This window comes from Acartia tonsa, chromosome 7 (genome assembly GCF_053477335.1).
Source record: "Acartia tonsa isolate MP-2025a chromosome 7, ASM5347733v1, whole genome shotgun sequence".
In the NCBI taxonomy this organism is placed as follows: Eukaryota; Metazoa; Arthropoda; class Copepoda; order Calanoida; family Acartiidae; genus Acartia; species Acartia tonsa.
In genome coordinates this window covers 24,621,530-24,642,311 of record NC_137266.1, presented here as the reverse complement: position 1 = coordinate 24,642,311, position 20,782 = coordinate 24,621,530, and the positions used below count along the sequence as shown (strand labels likewise).

At 32.8% G+C, this 20,782-nt stretch overlaps 4 protein-coding genes across 4 annotated transcripts in view; all 4 read left to right on the top strand.

Moving 5' to 3' along the window:
• LOC145324466 (uncharacterized) overlaps window positions 1–20,668 on the top strand; it is a 129,669-nt gene extending 109,001 nt beyond the window's left edge. Inside the window, exons 36-38 of the mRNA XM_080167053.1 lie at window positions 19,427–19,561; window positions 20,156–20,278; window positions 20,528–20,668. Of these exons, the coding sequence (XP_080023179.1) occupies window positions 19,427–19,561; window positions 20,156–20,278; window positions 20,528–20,668 (399 nt within the window). The remainder of the gene's footprint in view (window positions 1–19,426; window positions 19,562–20,155; window positions 20,279–20,527) is intronic.
• On the top strand, window positions 10,507–14,107 carry LOC145325119 (ral GTPase-activating protein subunit alpha-1-like). Its single transcript, XM_080167967.1, has 6 exons — window positions 10,507–10,753; window positions 11,167–11,274; window positions 11,819–11,936; window positions 12,550–12,636; window positions 13,544–13,600; window positions 13,938–14,107. Exons 2-5 carry the CDS (start codon window positions 11,171–11,173, stop codon window positions 13,583–13,585), a joined length of 351 nt encoding a protein of 116 aa, XP_080024093.1. The 5' UTR covers window positions 10,507–10,753; window positions 11,167–11,170; the 3' UTR covers window positions 13,586–13,600; window positions 13,938–14,107.
• On the top strand, window positions 15,120–18,119 carry LOC145325120 (methylcrotonoyl-CoA carboxylase subunit alpha, mitochondrial-like). Its single transcript, XM_080167968.1, has 5 exons — window positions 15,120–15,176; window positions 15,773–15,856; window positions 16,797–16,868; window positions 17,220–17,395; window positions 17,975–18,119. Exons 3-4 carry the CDS (start codon window positions 16,845–16,847, stop codon window positions 17,361–17,363), a joined length of 168 nt encoding a protein of 55 aa, XP_080024094.1. The 5' UTR covers window positions 15,120–15,176; window positions 15,773–15,856; window positions 16,797–16,844; the 3' UTR covers window positions 17,364–17,395; window positions 17,975–18,119.
• LOC145324465 (uncharacterized) overlaps window positions 20,665–20,782 on the top strand; it is a 70,188-nt gene continuing 70,070 nt past the window's right edge. Inside the window, exon 1 of the mRNA XM_080167052.1 lies at window positions 20,665–20,677. Coding sequence (XP_080023178.1) covers window positions 20,665–20,677 — 13 coding nt within the window. The remainder of the gene's footprint in view (window positions 20,678–20,782) is intronic.

Sequence of the window (20,782 nt, the reverse complement as noted above, 5' to 3'; positions counted from 1 at the left end):
AAACTTACTGGTAATGATTATAGAGTTGTTACGCTTTGTAATTTGTTACCAACTGTTACAGTAAACATTGATATGAGGATTCTAATATGCCAAAATTAACAAGAAGAACTATCTGTTACGGAAGGACCTTAATTTTAGAAAAGCATCTCTTTAACAAGGATATTATACAAAAAAGGGATATAAGAAAGATTACATTAAGTTTAATTTTTTTGTGTGTTAAGATTGCAAAATATTTAATAATGATTGTATTTGTAATAATTTTGTAGACTTAATTTTTAATTAAGAAACCTGATCAAATAAAACCCTCAATGACCCTAGTGATCAGGGGAAGATTACCAGCAGTCTATTATTGCTCTTTTGTGTGTTCTGTTTTCAATAATGTTATTCCCTCTCTATACCAGAATGGAAGAGGAAATAAAAAGGTAAAAGTTTCTGGATTACTTTTACATTTTTTACCCAGGCTCTAGCGAGTTTAAAGTTTAAGATAAAGATTGATCTTTGAAAGTTTTGAAATGTTGTTGATGTGTGGGCTGCAAATATATATTTAAGAGTACACTCCATAAACATAAAAATATATGCTATAAGGACATCTAAGCATTTTTCACAAAAGCCTTCAATAAGAATGTTATATTACACATGCATATTCTCACAAACAAACACAAATAAGAACCATAAATATTGTAAGAAGTTTGTTCTTATATGCATAAAAGTGTCCTATCCTATCATAGAAAGTAGGAAGAGTTCTTTGTCTGAACTTAAAGTCTCAAACACCGAAGTGGTTCTTTTTTAAAAGTAATCTTCACATAGGTCCTATGATGGTTTTAGACTTTCAATTTAAGATTTATACCTTGGGATGGTTTTAAGCTATTTTCCAAGCCCCTCTGACCCTTCCAATATGAGCCTCAGATGCTAGGGGCGCTTCTGCTGTTACTTTTAAAAGTATTTAATGTTAATAAATGGATAAAAAGTAATACAATAATATTTCAATAGTTGAAATTAAGATTTTGATATTAATTTATAGAACCTATTGATGCCGGTGTAAATAGAAAGCTATTAGCTGAAATACATAGGTCAGACATTCTCTATGATTTAACTAAAACTATAACTAAAATATCAACTTTTAGAAACTTAGATTGTCCCTTAGAGCATACATTCACACACACACACACAAATTCATATAAACTGTAAACTTTGAGTTTAAATAGTTGGCTTGGATCTTCATTATTCAACATGTAACCAACAATTTTCTTAGTGAATATTTACAGGCAAATACAAGGAGTGAGAGGTCAATGACACTTTATTAAATTACACATGTTCATCCCTTTGATATTTACATTCTATCAAAGACAAAATTGTACACATAATAATCAGGTGAAATATTTTTATTTCAAAAGTTCTTTCTCTCCCTGGGAAAAGATGAAAGACAAAGTAATGTTTATCATGTATTGAGGTCATATTAAAGATCAAGGAAGGGTTTTCATAAAGATCAAAATTTGAGAAAATCCTGAAATATTTTAAACATATTTTCTTTTTTTATTAGTTTGCAAGTTGCTTTCTGCAATTGCTAACTGAAAATAGCTTATTTCCTGACGGATTTATGTAGTTTACAAAGTCTAAATAAGCTAAGCTACATCTTTTTTTATTTATAATTTCTTTGCTTTTTATAGATAACTTATCTTTTAAATATATGTAAGTTAGTTAAATTGAAATGATTTTTATCATTTGGATAAAAGAGGGTGCCATGTTCACCTAAATATCCTTTTTAATTGCTCCAATGAATTTATCTACTACAAGTTAAAGGAATATATTTTAATCTTTTTTTGTTTATACATATCGTCATTACCTCTTTATACAAGGAAAAACTCAGTTTTCAAATTCTGTATAAGGAGGATAACGTTGATATCAAACGCTTTGCTAAATTCAAACTCTCACTAATTCGCAATAAAAGGCTGTCTTATTTTGTCTGTTCAATTATAGTTATGTTCGTGGTTTTTAAAAGCGAAGCTTTTCTATAATTAGGGTCGGTCCGTCCGTCCGTCACGGATAGCTTTTTTCGTTAATTTAGGCATGTTAGAATTGTCCTATCGATTTCAAACTTTGCATGGTGATTTAGAAAGCGTAGCAACTCTATAATCATTACCAAAATGTCCGTACGTCCATTTTAAACATGTTGATTTTTTTTACTTTTTTAACAACAAATTTTTATATGATCTAATTATCCGATTGATCTGCTTTTTTGTATACTGATTCCTGGGACAACAAAGTACAAAATTATAAGCGAAGCAACTCTATAATTAAGTCCTAAAAATGTAAGTATGTCCATAAACATCATTCTGTATCAAGCAGTTTTTCAACAAATTTACTTACAATTTTGCATCGACTCTTATACATTTATATTCTGATTATTCAGTTCTGACACTATACAAGTGTTAATGTCCGTTTGTCCTACCGTTTCAGTGCTTCGCTTTTATGGATGTTGTCATCCTTGTTTATAGCAGTGCAGCTTCTCTATTAGTAGGTTTTTTTCTTGTCTAAATTGTGTATTTGTCTTTTATAGCATGACAGATGGACAGACCGACGGACAAAGTAAATTATATTAAAAATTCTATACAAATTATTTCAGCTGTCGTTCTTTAAAAGCAGCCGAGAAAATCACGTTTCCCACATTCGTTTTCTTACAGTAAGACTTGGATATTTAAAAAAAATATATAGAGTAGCTTTGCTACTAATAACTGCCGCCATTGTCTGTGGTCTTAGTGTTTATAAGTTTGTACTTAGTTTATTTACATTGTCTGATGTTGGTGGTGGCCAATGTCAATACTTACTTTTTTATTCCATACTGGTTGCTTTGGCCCTAGATTTAAGGTAATTTCACCCTCCTTAAATTTATTTTGTGTATTGAGAGGGTGTATTCTTTGGGTACATTTATATTACCTAGGGGTTGGGGTAGGCTGGAATTACATGCAAAATGTATAAAAACCTAAATAATCCATAGGCTTTTTTCTTATCCACTTTATCTGAGATCCTACAGGACAGACATCTATCCAGATATTTTACTATGAAGGACATACCAAAAAAATAGGATACTCGTAGACAAACATCCAGATATTTAAGAACTTATCAGCGTTAACGCCCCTGGAGGCCTTTAGGAGCACTTCCACCTAAAACTTTAGACTTCAAAAGAAATAGACAAAATAAATTCTGGTTGTTAAATTTTTTCTTGGAACAAAATATAAATAAACTTCCTGGACATTAAAAGAGAACCAAATCAGTTCAGTGGTTAGACACACAGATAGACATCCCTTTACTAATGCATAAGGATTATTGTCTAAGAAAGCCTATGTCAACATTCACTCATACTATTTATATTAATTTTGCCTTATGCATACACAATTTTTTAAGGAGCACAGCTTCTCTTCTTTTTTTATATATTTCTTTAAACATTTATAAAACCTATAGTTGGAAAGGTTCATCTAAAAAAAACGTCTATACCTAAAATTAGGCATATATTCTCGTGCAATGAACCATTGTAATATCCCTTTTATGATTATAGGTGTTTATCGCATCGTATTATATACAGCTTTCCACAGATATTAAAAAGGAATTGAAATTAGTTTGTTAGCCCCGAGTAGTATATGGCCATGGCTAACAAAACTGGAATAAATTTCATTAATTTTAATTTTTGAGGAAAAATGTCTCTAATACAATGGTATACATAATTGTTTAGTATGTCTTGGAATCTGTTCTAATCTGTTTCAAAGCCAAACAGGAATATTTATCAGTGCATTATTTTTTATTTTATGATTGAAACAAATAATTTTTAATAACCTTTTCTATGGTATGCTGCTTATTATGTAAATACTCAACACTGTTGGATATAACACAATGACTATCAGTTTTCTGTTCCAAGTGGTACTACAGTTTCTCATTAAAATCTTAGCACAAAACCAAATTGATGGCGTTTTTACATGTCTTTCTGACTTGCAATATGCATGCTAATATGGTTTTAAAAGTCACATAAACATTAAAATAAAAATGTTATTATAATCTTGATTCGTTTGTTCAAACTAGCATTGTCTAAGCTTTTCTATCTTTATTTAATTACAAATGTCAAAACTATTTTTTTTGTTATATGTTTTTCGTTTTTCTCTTAAGATCTCAAATTTTTATTGCTTTTTTTTCTTAGATTAATTTTTATCATACCTTTTTTCTTCAAATATATTTCTCTGTTTCCGAGCATAACTGCATACTAATTAAAACTAACCGCTGATGAGACATTGAAACTTATGATAATTAAGTCTGAAGCAATGTCTGAAGTAATTTTGTTCTCAATACAATATTATATATAATCTTTTATTAGTACATTCCTACAGTATGAATTTTAAATAATAAGAATTAACTGTAGCACAAAAGTAAACAATCACAAAGTCAACTAGGACCGTACAAATGTATAATTCCTTTTTTTAAATTTGTTAATACAAGATGCGGTTAGTTGTTGGTAAAGGCTTTAAGGTTAGATTTATTTGATAGAAATAGCAAAAAAAAATAATTACATAAGACAAAAAAAATACTAATGAGATATTACTGAAAGAAAAAGAATTTAGTATTGGGTCTAAATTTAGTTTAAGGGCAAGAAACTGTTGAAATGTACACTCCAAATAACGATGAACAAAATTACCATATCTATACCTAGATAAACTTGTTCAGTCTGATACTTTTAGCATCGCATTTTTTCTAAAATTTGTTCATTGAAATTGTTAGGTATCCATTTCCATGTCAGGGATTATACGGGATAAGACAGTTGACAATATATTGGTTGAAAAGTCAGAACACTGAAAGATTGTACATTAACAACCCAATCAAGATTAACAAAAGTAGAAAGTACCCAAAGTTTTTAAGCATACCTATTAATTAAGAAACATATCTACAAACTTTGGGTACCAATTATAATTTACATTCCTAAGTCCCTCTCCTCCCTGCTATTAGTGCACCTTGCACTATCAATCATTTTTTCATCTGTAAAAGTGAGTTCTATATTAATGATAAGGGAAGGAATGCAATATTTATCATAAAATCTCCTTTTTTTATCAGGGATAAGACAATGGCCGATAAATTGATGTACAACCCCAATGAGGAAGCACAAAATTACTACTTCTGTAACTTTGATGTTTTATTTCCATAAAAATGTTGTTATCTTGCTATTGCTATGCTTCTTATATTTAAGAATGAATAAAGGAATCTAAAGGGGATAAGCCAATGGACAATAAATTGAAATCAAGCACCAATAATATAAATCAAAAGAAAGCCTTCTGTAGATTAAATTGATTGGTAAAAACGTAAGTACCAAAGCCAACAAATTACTAAACGTGATTACAAATGGGCGCTAGTGTTATTAATAGTCCAATGTTCCCTCCATCCCTGACCTGACTTAACTTTCTGAAAATCCAGCAGAAAACATGAATAACAAAGAAAATATTCAAACAAAATATTATCTTTTCTCGAGGTAAACCTTTTGACCCGCATTTATTTTTGCAAAGAAAGACTAAGATGGACGTGAACATATATTTTTACTCCGGGAAAAAATCAGCGAATTCCACTGATTCATGGATTGTTTTCCTAAAAAGCATAAAAAAATGATTTAAATCACAGTTTAATCTGAATCTGAATGTTTTTAGTAGGGATGGGAATCCGTCGAATTTTTGGGCCGGATTCGGATTCCGGATTCTGAAGGAATCCGTCAAAAAAAGTGACGGATTCTTGCGGATTCCGGATTCTTATTTTTGGCGGATTCCGGATTCGGATTCCGGATTCTAGCAGTATTTTAAAAGGCCGTCCGTCACAGAGGGATAGCTTTTTTCGTTAATTTATCACTATGTTACTTGGTTGAAGCCTTGATTTGTTTAAAGTGTTGACTTCCAGCATAACTAAAACATTTACATCACATTAGTAAATTTAAAAATTTAAGTGCTACGTATGTCCTAAAAATGTGCTTGGTATTTTCTAACCTATTTAAATTAAATTTAGCCTACCAATTTAGAATCCGGAATCCGCTATAAAAAACGGATTCCGGATCCGGATTCGGATTCCAAAATTGGTCGAAAATTGGGCGGATTCCGGATTCCGGATTCGGATTCCCATCACTAGTTTTTAGTACACCATTTAAGTCATCAATTGAGAGAATTTTTTTATAAAACTTTGGGTACCAGTATTATTTACAATACAACGTCCATTCCCTCTCTGACAGCAACAACTCCTGACTTATTACATCTTTCATAGTTTTGATTTAAGACCATGTCGAATACACTTGCAGCAGAGAAGCAAAACCTATTAAGGTGCAATTTTAAGATCATAAAACTTGCAATTGTCTTTTAATTAAGATGCCATATGAGCTTCTTTACTGCAACTGTTCTTTGTTGCACTGCCTTTGGAAACTATTTTCCAGTATGGCTTCGAAACCGATTAATATCCACTGGATTAGAACTTGTTTCAGCCACATTAAAATATCATGTATCGTATCGTATTATATCTAGTTTTCTACACTTTTAGATTGGCGAAAAGCTGTTCATAATACGATGCGATAAATAAATATTCCTAACTTGTTTGTTTTTCATGGTAAGTTTTCATATCATTCCTTTTCAGTGAGAGTAGATATACAGTGAACGGAAATTATATGACATTAATGTGGTCAATGTATTTTAGTTTTTCTTGCAGATACATGTAGAATCTTGATGTTGGATATAGCATCTTTTTATAATATTACCTAGCATTTGTACAGTTTTTTGCATTTTATATTTGTCACATATTAGTATCCCCAAGTTTATTGAAAAGAAATATAGGTTTTAAAAATGATTATTTCATGTTTGGTGTATTTGTTTGGTGGACCTATTGAGTATTTATAAGAGCGAGACAATTATGTTTAGATTTTAGGGCCAGCTTTACTGTTATGAATTATAAGTTACTGTGACCCTTAAATCTAGGGGCTTTGTATTCAAAAGGGTAGGGAAGGGTAGAAAATTAGTATAAAACCATTCCAAGACTAAAATCTGGAATTAAAATAGCTTAGTACCACCAGGGGATCAATCAGAGAAGTTTCCCTAAAAGGAATAGCTCCATCAGTAGTTTTCAAAATCTTAAGGTAGAGACCAAAAAAGCGTACTTCTGCTTGACTTGCTATTGCATCACTATTGCCTTCTAAATATGATGATGTTTTCCAGATTATGCAATAGTAATAATATTTATTATTATCTTACAAGATCGTGCAAATCACACTTATAAATCATGAAATATTTATTATGTTACAACTAATGCAAGATATAATAAAAAAAATGTTTTTTGAGGTATAAATCTTTAATTGATAATTAATTTTTCTATCTCTCTTTTTCCCCCTTCCCTGTATTGGGATCCTCATTATGGTGTGTGTGTGTGTGTGTGTGTATACTGTATAGGTTTCTAACTAGTAACATAACTTTTAATTAGTTTTCCTTCTAACTTGTCTTTAGCAGAATATAGCCACTAATCAAATCATGGGTTAATGGATTCAAAAAAATTATCTTGTGCAACTTCATAACATTTCAAAATTATATTTGATTCATATTTCATTTGTATTCTTAAGTTAATAGTAGCGTAATTTTGTTTACTTAAATAAATAGACTAAATGAATATGTCAGGTGTGATACATTAATTTGATTTCAAATGGAACCTAACTGTAGGGACTTTGTAAAAATCATTTAATCTTTCACTTATGTAGTTTTGTTACAGGTGGACTGCAATCGGTTTAAGGCAATTGCCCTAGTCATGTTGCCAATACACCTGGATTTATAGATTTTGGCGACAGCGGCGGAGGTCACGATGTTGTTCTTCGTGGTTCCACATTAAACTACATTTATTCAAATGCCAGTCAAAGTTAATTCAATGCAAAGGCTGTTGGGTTCCACCCTTTGACATTCCCTTTCTGCCTGAGGTATCCAGCAGAGCTTTAGTTTGCTTGACATGTATCTCTCTATATATCTGTGTGTGTATATCTGCCATCCTGTCATCTTCTTCAAAACTCATCTGTCAGTTTAAATAGGTGTGTCACGAATATTTGGTTTTAGAAAAAGGCTTAAGCTAAAGATCCATTTAAATATGAATTTACATGGACCTCATTTATTAGTCAATTCGTTCATCCAGTAGTAGGGGTGGGGATAAGGGAAAGAGGGTGGATGAGGGGTATAATTTATGTAGCCAGCTGCGAGAATCACTTTATTAGAGTACTTAAAAATCTGGTTTAACGTCAAAAAAATAATATATAAGTATCAAATTGTGAAGTCGAGAATTTGAAATGTTTTGAATGTGTTATTTAAAAACGTTGAATCATTAGAATAAAAATATATTATATCACCATTCTTTTTAGATTAAAAAAAAGTTGGTATTTGCTGTGAGTTTGAAACTTTATTTTGACTACTTAGAATATCTGAACTAACCCTAGTATAATTAAGTTATATGCGTCGACTTTGAAAGGCTTGTGTTAGTTTCTATAGTTGTGTTGCATTACAGTTATACATATAACAGTTAGATACATCAGTAGATTGCTGTGTTTTGGAAGATCTAATTCCCAGGTTCTACGAAATACCAGAAAAAAAAATCGTTTTACCAGAAAAGTGGTAAAGCTGGTCAACCTGGTAAAATATACCAGTTTCGTGGTAAATTTTACCAGCAAAAATTTTAGCCAAAAAATTAGTCAAATTTTACCATTTTTTTTGTAAAATTTGACGAAACAAAAAAACCCGTTTTTTGTGTTTTAAATAAAAAACAGCTCTTCATAATCAGTTGTAGTACTTTAAAATAATGACTTCTATACAATGAAGCCTAAATTTAAATTTTTTTTTTTTTTTTTAATTTTACCACTTTTGGAAGTTTTACCAAAAATGTGGTCAATTTTACAACTCTATTTTTCAGGTTAAGTCCGAATTTTCGGACTTAGACAAAAAAACGCAATTTGGTCAATTTTTACCAAAAAGTTGGTAAAATTTGACAAGGTATTTTTTTAGGCTAAGTCCAGATTTTTGGACTTTGCCAAAAAAAATGAACTTGGTAAAATTTGACCAACTTTTTGGTAAAAATTGACAAGGTAAATTTTTAGGCTAAGTCCAAATTTTTGGACTTTGCCAAAAAAAAAAACTTGGTAAAATTTGACCAACTTTTTGGTAAAAATTGACAAGGTAAATTTTTAGGCTAAGTCCAAATTTTTGGACTTTGCCAAAAAAAAAAACTTGGTAAAATTTGACCAACTTTTTGGTAAAAATTGACAAGGTAAATTTTTAGGCTAAGTCCAGATTTTTGGACTCTGCCAAAAAAAAAAACTTGGTAAAATTTGACCAACTTTTTGGTAAAAATTGACAAGGTAAATTTTTAGGCTAAGTCCAGATTTTTGGACTTTAACAAAAAAAAAAACTTGGTAAAATTTGACCAACTTTTTGGTAAAAATTTTTACTTTTTATTGAATTTTTTCGCATAAAAGAAGCTAACTTTTTTTTAAAACCTTGAAAATTATTTCATCATTTCTTTTAAAACATCCTCCCGCATCATCAAAAATATATCAAATTTAATATTTACTTATTTGAGCTAGCTTCATACGAATTAAAATTAAAAGAAAAAAAATCCAGGGTGTGTTTACGCAGATGTGCCGTGTGCATTTGAATTTATCGATTTTTCATCTTTAATATAAATATAAGCTTTCGTATATTCCCCTGAATGTTTCTAAAAGAAAGACAGAGATTTCGAATTATAGAGTAATTTCGCTACAAAACTTATATTTTTAAGTTTTGAAATTTATGGCACCTCTGTGCGCACTATTGATAAGCTTATGATTATTTGAATATAGAGTGCCAAAAATAATTATTAGTTTTGATTCAATTTAATCAAATATTTTGAATCAAGAAGTAAATTACTACTCAATTTTCTCTAAATATTTAAATTTGTAGAATTTACAATTTGTTTGGAAGTTTTTTTTAAGCAAGATGTTTAAAAATGTGGCAAAATTGTGGAACAACAATGTTTCATGATTTCTATATTTATGTTGTCTTTGCCAACCGGAAATACCACTGAGATGGGTTTTTAAAAGATGAATGCCACATTTTTTAGGCGTTTTTTAGACATTGATTGATTGAACGTTGATGAGAGAATTTCAAACAGAGTATATAACATAAAAATACTGAATTTTAAATTATTTTTTTAGCAATTTTTCTAATGTCTAACACAGCTCTAAAAAGATGCATTAATTAATATGCAGCAAAAATGGATTGAAGATAATCTTTTTTTTTCTATGAAGGCCGTACCATCAAAAGCGAAATAATTAAATAAATCATTGTATACTCTTTTAGATTTCGCGAATGTCGCGCTTGTTATTCATAGCGTAAAAAATGTCGAAAAAACGCGGCAATATCTTTTAAGAACCCGGCCGGAAATAGATTCTATATGGTTAACAACTATATATATATTTAAATATTTTTTTTTAATATTGAATGCACTATATTTTTTTATATTCTATCGAATATATATTTTATATGTCATTACAAAACTATATTACATTTAATATTAACATTAAAAAAAAAACTTCAATTTAAACTTTCGTAACCCTGTATTGGCTTCAGAAGTACAGTTCTACAGAAACCACGGTACACGTTTGAGCTAACCAGCATTGCTCTGCCTAGGCTTTAATTAGAAAGGCCAGGGTATTATTAGTGGTTGAAAAGTTTGTACATTATTATTACAGGTATTGTGTCTTTAAAGGGACTGTGAACGTAAATTTTTCTCATCTTAACATTATCTTATTCATAATATCTCACAGATAGAGCAAAACGCGCTTTTGTTTGCTTAAAAAACGGCTTTTTCCGACGATTTTTATAAGGTACAGGGAAAGGAAGAAATTTTTCGTATTATTTAAAATGTCCCTAGCCTAAAACCTAACCTAACCTAAAATAGTTGTTCGTCGGTAGTCGGGGGGGGGGGGGGGGGGGGTACAAAATTGAAAAAAATTGAAAAAAAAATTTCTAAGAGGATAACGCCGATTTTTTCTCCCATTATAGCTAAAATTAAACTTTTTCACATGGTACAGAATTAGACATCCTGTTAATTTTATTTAAGAAATAGATATTCCTAATCTAACAATAATTTTATTTTGGTCAGGTTTATGGTAATGAATGTAAAGATGGACGGGCGAACATGGGAGCAGTTACTCTTTATCTTGCTGCAGATAACTCAACTCACCCTCACAGAAACACCACCAAGACGCAGGCACATAGATAATTATTATAGAGAAGTTACGATTTTCTTTAAGTATTTAAGAACAAATTCACTAGCATTTTGCTTGTAAAGAAGAAGTAATGAAATTAGTTTGTTTAGTCAGCACACTAAATCTAAAATAAAGAAAAATTGATATTAATGTAGTTTTGACCTAAACAAAGAGTTTCCAGTATGGCTTTGAAACCGATAAATATCCCCTGGATTAAAAATGGTTCTGGGCCATACTGAAAAATTACGTATTACAGACAATTTTCTATGAACAATAGTCTAGAAATTATATTATCAATACCAGCTTTGTTAGGCCAGTCCTTTGGCCCCTCGGGGCTAACAAAATTGCTATTGATCTGAAAATTTCTCATTTTACCAGTCGCGGAAAGCTGTCTATAATACGACGCGATAAATAAAATCAGAGACAAAAATACCATTTTTAGATAAAAAGTATACTTTATACCTACCTACACACTTAAATAAAAATAGCCTATTTATATTTAATTTGTTCTTGGATCTTTAGTTAATAGTTATCTATGCTTATCAGGGAGGACACCCTTGGAGGAAGGTTGACCCAGGCCATCTTCCAGACCCTCATTGTCACATGGATCAAGGCTAATCTCTATGTTGTTGTGTCCTGTGAACTTTGGGATCAGTTTCTAGAGGTAATGTTAGCTATACTATAATTAAGATAACCTGCAGAAATAGATATTTTATTACTTGGATGTTACACTAGATTTTTATTTTCTCTAATAAAGTAAAACTCCCAGTGGGCTAAAATGACGATAACCCTAATTCGCCCCCTTTACTCCATTCCGTCCCGTCCTACTGGATAAACAAACTGACCATTGAATGAGTTTCATGTTAGCAACCTAAATTGACTTCAATTTTTCCACTGTCATCAATATCCACGTATATTCTATATCCATTCCATAATGTTTTATTTGTTCTACAGTACAGGAATCAGATCTATTTGCCAATCGTCCTAAAGACAACCAATGGTTGATTGTACGTCAAGCTTTTAATTTTAAGAGGGATAAAATGAGGGATTTCAAAGGTTTGAGGTTGGTAATCTAATATATTTTTTTTTAATTTTGAAGGGAAACAAATAAGGGGTTTTACGGGTTGAGTGGAGTTAACACCCTTTAAGCCCCACCCTTTAAAATCTGTATCAAGAATTAAAAATGAAGTTTGGGGACGAATTTTTGCTTCATTAATTTAGATGAATTATTTTTCCACCAACTTTTCTACTTGTCAAAATAAGTTCGTTTGTTTTAGGTTTTGAGTGGACTAACTTTATGGGAAGAATTAATCCGGGAGTGGTTTAAGACTATGGAAACCCTTACCAGAGTGTTAGCTAGACAGGTATATTATTTTTTTAATGTTTTTTCCATTAAAGTTTATAAAAATAATCGATATATTATTACTGGGATGTTGTACCACATTTTCATTTACTCTGATAAGGAGATGCTCACAGCTGGCTAAAATAAAGATACCCCCCTTCTTTAAACCCAATCCTTACCCTACTACTGGTTGAACAAACTGACCAATAAACGAATTTCATGTTAGCAAGCTAAAATAACGACAATTTTTTCCCCCTGTCGTAATATCCACGTATATTCTACATTCATTAGAGTAGGTGGTATTATCCTTTTAGAAATGTAGCGCTCGGCTCCCTAGCCTGCCTAGCCGCAGCGCTCGGCCCCCTTGCCTGCCTAGCCGCAGCGCTCGGCCCACTTGCCTGCCTAGCCGCAGCGCTCGGCTCCCTAGCCTAAAACCTAACCTAACCTAAAATACTTGTTCGTCGGTAGTCGGGGGGGTGGGGGGGGGTGGGTACAAAATTGAAAAAAATTGAAAAAAAAATTATAATTATAAAGATATAATTTTGTTAATAATCATTAATGATGTGGATCAATTTATCGGAGATTGCCTTATCCCTTAAAATCCTTGAAGTTTTACCAACAAAATTCCGTTTGTCCCACTGTCTTATTTGAGAGCTTTACTCTCATAAACGTTATCATTGTTATTTTGTGGAAGGGAATTATGTTTTTTGTAAACGCGAAGCTTTTCTATAATTAGTGTTGGATGGCCGGTCTGTATGGACGAAACTCATAGCTATTATCATTAATTCAAGCATGTAGGAATTGTCCTATCTATTTCAAACTTGTTACCTACTGATTATTTTGGTCTAGCTAAAAAGTATAAGGTTTCTTGTCGTATTTTTTTAGTTTCATACCTATAGTTTTTGATTATAACAAATTCTTTTATTTAGATTGTAAAGAAACAAGACCTCAGATCAGCATTTGAAACATAGGGGGCAGTTGAAGAAGTAAGTTACAGAAAAGTTTCGCAGCTTATATTTATCTTTGTAGATCTGTATAATAATACAAACAATATTTTAGTTTCTTTACAACAAAATGGCTGGGTGTTGCCACCCCCTTAAAAGTCAAGGCTTGCCTTCACCTTTTCATTACTTGAATTTTTTGTTTGAAACTTTCACTACTGCTTTTAGTTAGGTTTAGGGAGATCAAGAAGGGTTTAGAATATTCCACAAGGGTAGGAGGTATTTTTAAGTTATAGGGAATTGTTTTGATTTATTTTTACCTTATTGTTATTAAACAAACTTCAGGTCTTGAAGTTATTTTTACTTCACTTTATTTTTTAAGGAAATGAACGGTACATTATATGCCGGTGAACGGCTGAGAGTGGAAATATCCCGGGGACGAGGCAGGGGACGTGGAGGCGGAGGTGATAGGGGGCGCAGTTCTTACAGAGGTAGAGGCCGGGGTGGGGGCGGGGATAGGTATGAAAGACGCAGCCCCCCACATTACTCTAGGAAAGTTTTTGTTTTAAAAAGTAAAAGTTAGAAAATCTTTAGGTAGGCTTATTTATTAAATGTAACGTTTAAAAGCAATGCATTTTTTGTAATTTCGCCATGGACTGACGTACAGTTTTGTTATAAAGTTGCTGCGCTAATAAAACAGCAGTACCTAAGATAAAAAAATTTAAAATTAATCTTCCAAAATACTTACTAAAAATCATCGAATTTTTTTTTTCAAAATGAAAACATTTAAAAATAACAGAGGTGGCTCTAGAGGAAGGGGAGGTGATAAGGGTGGCTTTAGAGGCAGAGGCCGTGGAGGGGACAGGGGTGGTTTCAGAGGACGTGGTGGCAGAGGGGGTGGTAGATCCCCTCCACCAAGGTAAAATTTTAAATTTTAAGATTAGTTTAGATATTGCTAGCGGCTGCGGCCCTAGCATTTAGGGGCTCTGTATTAAAAAGGATAGATAGGGGACAGAAATATAGTCTAAAACCATTCCGTGTCATATGAGAAGCTTTCCTACCTATAAAGGAGAACTCAATCGGTTTAGTAGTTATCGAAATCTTAAGCTAAAGACAAAGAACCTTTTTACTTTAAACAATTTAGTATATAAACAAAATATATTAGTGTAATTTCCAAATTTGCTAACTTTAAATGCCTACCATCTCTTTTATTGCTTTATTAAAGATTTTCTAAAATTACAATAACTTTCCTACCTAGATATGCTCTTTTTTATTAGTTCTTCCCTTTTCTACCAATCAAAAAATTTTAAAAACCTTTTTTTTAATGAATTTTAACTTTTTAAGTAAATTATTTTTATTTTTTCAGGTATGAGAGGAGAGATGGCTACGGACCCCCCTCACATTACTTCACAAGGGAGGCACACCCCAGGGGCGACTACTCCCCTCCACAACAACGTTACAGAGGCCCCCCACCGCCAATGAGGGATATGTCGCCACGAGGACCCCCCCCGCGGACCTCCTCCCCCCCACCACAGAGAATATTCCCCGTCACCCAGGAGGGGACCTCCCGGTAGGGGCCCAGGGATTACTCACCTGAACCAAGAGGTCGGCCACCCCCAAGGTAAAATCAAATTTATATCAGGGATGTAAAGGGATAAGTCAATGGCCGATAAACTGATGAACATCAACATCGATGATACATAAAATTAGTGGTTAAAAAACGTTTGAACACTCAACTTATTGAAACAATAAATCAAAATTTAATTAACTCCCCAAAGTAGTTACCTAAGCCAATGAATAAGAAAACGTTATAATAAGAAGAAAATAAAGCTTTGGGGACTAGTGTAATAAACAGTCCACTTCCTTCCTTCATTTAATCCTCCATAACTTAGGACCCCGCGTTCCACGACTCCATACGCCACGTGAAGCATATAATCAGTAATGCATCATCCTATTATATAAAGCAGTAAGACTTTTTTTCTAAATAACTACTGATCCGATTGGGTTCTCTATTTTAGGTAGGCATCACATAGGTCCTGAGTTGGTTTTATTCTATTTTCTGATCATATTTAAGCCTTAAGATGGATTTTTTTTACTTTTTCTATTGAAACTAAAATAAAAAAATGTTGGGATCTATTTCAACTCACCACTAACTCAAGTGCCCCTAGAGGCCTCTAGGGGCTTAGTTACTATTGACCATACACTGTATTATCTTAGGTTGCGGCGGAAACCGGCTCCGATGCTGTACATCCTGGCTATGGATTTCTCTCCGAGAATGTCGAGTTTGCTAATCTTTGCCAGGTAAATGCAGGGAGGGAGGGGACAATGGGCTGTTAACTACACGTGTCCCCAAACTTTTATAATAACGTATTCTTATTCGTTGGCTTAACAACTTTGGGGATTAAGTGATCCCTGATTGGTTGGTACATTAAGTTGAGTGTCCAAACGTATCAACCACAAAAGGTAATCTATGTAAGGGGTAATTTTGTGTATCATCAATGGGGTTGTACATGTACAGTACATCAATTTGTCGACCATTGTCTTATCCCTTAAGATTCTTGGGTAAATGGATATATTATTACCTGGATGTTACACCAGTTTTTCATGTACTCTAATAAAGCGGTACTCACAGCGGGCTAAAATAAAGATACACCCTTATTCCTCCCTTACAACACCCCCTCACCTCCTTCTGGGTAAACGATCTGACCAATATATGAAGTCCATGTTAGGAACCTAAATTCATGACAACAAATTTCCATGATATGTCATTAATAATATCCACGTGTATTTTATATCCCTGGACAGGTAATATTTTCCATTTGACTGCAGGGAGGGAGTGGATATTAGACTGGAAGTTATACTGGTACCCAAAGTTTTATAAACACGTTAGCTCACAACTTTAAATCTTGATTGGTTCATTCAAACTAGCAGTGTCTGAACTAATCTAAGGTGTTGTTTTGTTCAATATATTTGGGGATTTATATATGTATATTTCGTTCATTATCTTGTCCACGGTCATTAGTGTGAGGAATGGGGTTGACAACACACCCCTTAAAATTAAAATTATGTAGATTCCCCCCCCCCCCCCGTTTTTTAAAAACCTCTAAGATTACATCCCTTCCCGTAAAAACCCTGTGCAGACTGTACTGCTTACGTTTTTTTCTGGTTAATTTCAAGAATGTAATATTATATTAATAAGAATGATACCTACCTTTTAATTTAATTTTTTTTTTTTTATCAGGAGAAAGGAGTTATATTTGTTGGTCCACCGTCCACTGCCATTAGAGATATGGGTATCAAGTCTACATCTAAGGTAAATGATAGAGTAGCTACTCAGGAACTTATTTTGGTTGATTTCAAGTAGAAAAAAATAACACTCTATACTATACCGGAGTAACAGGATGTCTGTTCATTTGTCCTGTACGATCTCAATCTTCTGGTCTTCCATAATTTTCAGGGAATGTTTATGCTGTTTTTTTGGCGGGGGGGGGGGGGGGGGGTATGACACCGCTTCTTGGAAAAATGACCTCGAATATTTTCATTGGTAAAAACCCTCCAACCATCCTCTTTTAAGACGAAACACAAGTAGGCTCTAGGAAAAGCAACTGTGTATTTAAAAGAAGTCTGTCGTTACAATTTTTCTAATATTTAACCTGTTTTTTAGATGATCATGGAAGCCGCTAACGTACCTGTAATCCACGGTTACCGCGGAGAGGACCAGAGCCTGGACACCTTGAAGGCGGAGGCAGACAAGATCGGGTTCCCTGTTATGATGCCGAGTAGTATGGACACAGCATGTTCTTGTTAGCCAGGGATGTTGTTACTGCTTATGTTTTCCAGGTAAGCTTTCCCTTTATTTTTTCTCGTTCTGCGTTTTCAAAGATGTTTAGTTAGATAAGTTTGCTGATTTTTTTGCCACGTGTCAAGATGCCTGTAGGAAATGAATGAGGGGGGAGAGGGGGAGTTGAACCTACACACTTTTATTTTTGCTTTCAAAAGAAAAAATTTAGGTGTGAGAGTAAGGGGGGGGGGAAGTTCTGACACATTTGCGTAAACAGCGAGTATAGGCTTTATCTTTGGGACGGACGGACGGACGGACAGACATCGTTCTACTTTGTATTATAGATTAGATATTTAGTAGGGAGGGATGGGACATTGGGCTGTAAATTACACTAGCCCCCAAAGTTTTCAAATAACATTTTCTTATTCTTTGGCCTAACAACCTTGGGTACTTTTATTGATTTTTTATTGGTTGGTTCATTAAGTTGAGTGTCCTAACATTTCAATCACTTATTGTAATCTACAGAAGGGGTAACGATGTGTATCATCATTAGAGATGAACATCAATTTATCAGCCATTGTCTTATCCCTTTATATCCCTGTAATTATCTAATTAACTAATGAGCAATTTTATTCCAGGTTGAAAATCAGTGATACGAGGTCGAATGGGGCCGGTGCCCAGGAAATCCTGGAGGTTGCGCAACAGTTTTCGCGGCCAGAGCAGTAGAATCAAGAAAAATATGTTTAAGTGTTGTTTCAATCAATAAAATAATAATGAAAACAATTTTTTTTTTATTTTTGCGATTCGTGTACAAGCAATGTTTTTCTATAATTAAGGTCGTTTTTTACCACTTTCTCGTGATTTTTACCACCCGTTTTTACCACAATTATTGGTAAATTTTTACCATATTTACCCTATTTCTGGTAAAATTTTACCAGTTTAGGGCAAAAATATTACCAGGTGTTGAACAGTTTTACCACTTTTTCGGTAAAATCTACCAGAAATTTGCGGTAAATTTTACCAAAAAAGTGGTAAAAATTGGTCAAAATCTGGTATAAATTTGCGTCCTAAAATGGTAATATTTTACCGGAAATCTGGTAAAATTTTACCGATAATTGTGGTAAAAATCGCTGGTAAAAAGCGTGAGAAAGTACCACCAAAAGTGTTTTTACCACGATTACGGTAAAATTTTACCACCTTTTAAATCGTATAGGCTGGTAAAATTTTACCATAAAAGTGGTAAAAACTAGGTTTTTTTATGGTATTAATTCCGTCCTGGGTTTGCTAGTTGTGTATAAGAGCAATATCAATATTTTCTTTCCCTTGTATAGAAATTCAAGTAGAAATGTTTTAAAATTAAGATAGCTTTTGTATTAAAATATAAAAATCTTTTTTTCCATAAACCTTTATAAAATAGTGTTCAAACTTTTAAAAAAATCATTAATGCGCATCAATTGTCTCATTTCATAAGATCCCTGATGAAAGGAAACAGTACATAATCTTCCTTAACACTGTATCCATACATGTATCTCACTAGTTAAGATACTATCCTCATTTAGAGTTTACTTTTTCTTTGACAGCCTATATGATAGTTTGAGAGGAGGATCCTTGAAAGTAGTTGACGCCTGGTTAAGATGTTATCAAACTAATAGGGCTCTCCTCTCATATTTGGTATTTTCTTAAATTGATATCAATTCAATTTAAAAGTTTAAATGTACTACTTAATTTCATAATGCAAATCTTTTATGAATGCAAAGGCTGTCTACTATCCTTGAGAGATTAATCTAATTGTAAATTAGTGATTATTGTAATTCAAACCCGATTATGATGAATCTTAAAATGATGTGCGTATTTCAACTCAGACTTATAAAGAAGTTCTTTTCTTTAAAACTAAAAGCGCAATTAAAAGCATTTATTTGTGATTGATACGTTATCATTTAAAAAAAAAGGATTTTTCGCATTGGCTGATAGAATTCCTTCATTTTTTTCTTATTCAGTAGGAAAACACAAAAACACTTATCAAATACTTTAATGCGTGGAAATATTTCTTTTGTCTGTCTGGTAGTAAAATATTCCTAAAAATATTTTAGGAGATAACTGCTGCCAAGAAAGAACTAGAGCAACAAGTTGAAGAGCTACACCTTCAACATGATGTAGACAAAGACTCGTGGCAGATTCAACAGGGGGAACTTGTGGCTAAAAATCAACAGTTAGATAAAGAAAAGGTAACTTTATTTAGATGCTTCGCCTCATTGGTTCTGGGAACACCCCACCCCCCTCTCAAGAATAAAGAGATTGATTTTCAAGGGGATATTTCTTTGCAATGTTGTCATAACTAACCTCCCCCAACATCACAGGCGAAATAGCCAATAACAGATAATACAGATTTCACTAAACACAAATAACTTACTTTTTGATGTTATTAGTGCCTGCACCCCTAGCATCTAAGGCATTGTATGCGAATGAGTAGGGAAGGGGTAAAAAGACAGCCCAAAACCATCCCAAGAAAAATAAAATATGTATTTAAACCATACTGTGACTAGTAAAAGGAAAAGTGATTCTGACAAACAATTCCAAGTAAAAATTTACCCATAACCCTCTTCCCTTATTTCTCCTGCCTTCTTACCCACTTCCCTTCAGATACATTAAAAGAACAAGTTTTGCGCCAAATCTATGCCAACAAAATACTTAATTTTCGCCGATTTCAAATAGAAGGCTGATTCATAGCCCCTGACTGGAACAAATGTTATTGTTGAAGCCTTCTTCACTTTGAAGACAAATGTTCTTTTTTTCTAAAAACATTGACACATTTTTTCCAGATTTCTCTGGGAGAATGCAAGACCGGTTTAGAAGAAAAGTTGAGTGTATTATCAAATGAACTGGAGACATCAAAGGAAACTAAAGCAACTCTGGAAAAGGACAAGGATACTCTACTTCAAAAAGTAAAAGTTTTATGTTTGATTTAAAATGCCTATTTTTTCTCAATTTTTAAGTGGCATTTTATCAAAATACGATTGTTTTGGAGTGCAAGTGTAGGTTGTATAGTATAACATTTGTTGCACTTGCAAGTGTTTGTTTAGTTCAAATAACTCCCCCTTCCATTTTTGAAATAAATTTAAAATAAGGTAAGGGGGTAGTTTATTCCTATGTGCAGAAATGACCTGCCTTTTTATATACATAATTGTTTTTAGTTGACAACTCTGGAAACAACAATCTCTGAGTTGAAAGCCTCAAATGAAGAACTGAAGGCAAATCTAGACAGTGTCGAAGATGAGAACTTGGATATGCAAGCAAAGATCAAACAACAAGGAAAGAATTTTAAAATAAGATGACAAATACTAGCCCTTCATAATCATAGCCCTACATATTGACGAGGGGGGGGGGGGTGTAGAATTCATTGGTTTTAGAGAAGAACTTAAAACCATTGATGTACCAGTAGGTAGATA

Excerpts from the sequence above, each read along its gene's own strand:
- LOC145325119 (XM_080167967.1), top strand. The coding sequence starts at position 11,171 with ATGGTAATGAATGTAAAGATGGACGGGCGAACATGGGAGCAGTTACTC. Across the intron at positions 11,275-11,818 it reads GAAACACCACCAAGACGCAG|GGAGGACACCCTTGGAGGAA; the intron begins GCACATAGATAA and ends TATGCTTATCAG. Across the intron at positions 12,637-13,543 it reads CCAGAGTGTTAGCTAGACAG|ATTGTAAAGAAACAAGACCT; the intron begins GTATATTATTTT and ends TCTTTTATTTAG.
- LOC145325120 (XM_080167968.1), top strand. The coding sequence starts at position 16,845 with ATGGGTATCAAGTCTACATCTAAG. Across the intron at positions 16,869-17,219 it reads GTATCAAGTCTACATCTAAG|ATGATCATGGAAGCCGCTAA; the intron begins GTAAATGATAGA and ends CCTGTTTTTTAG.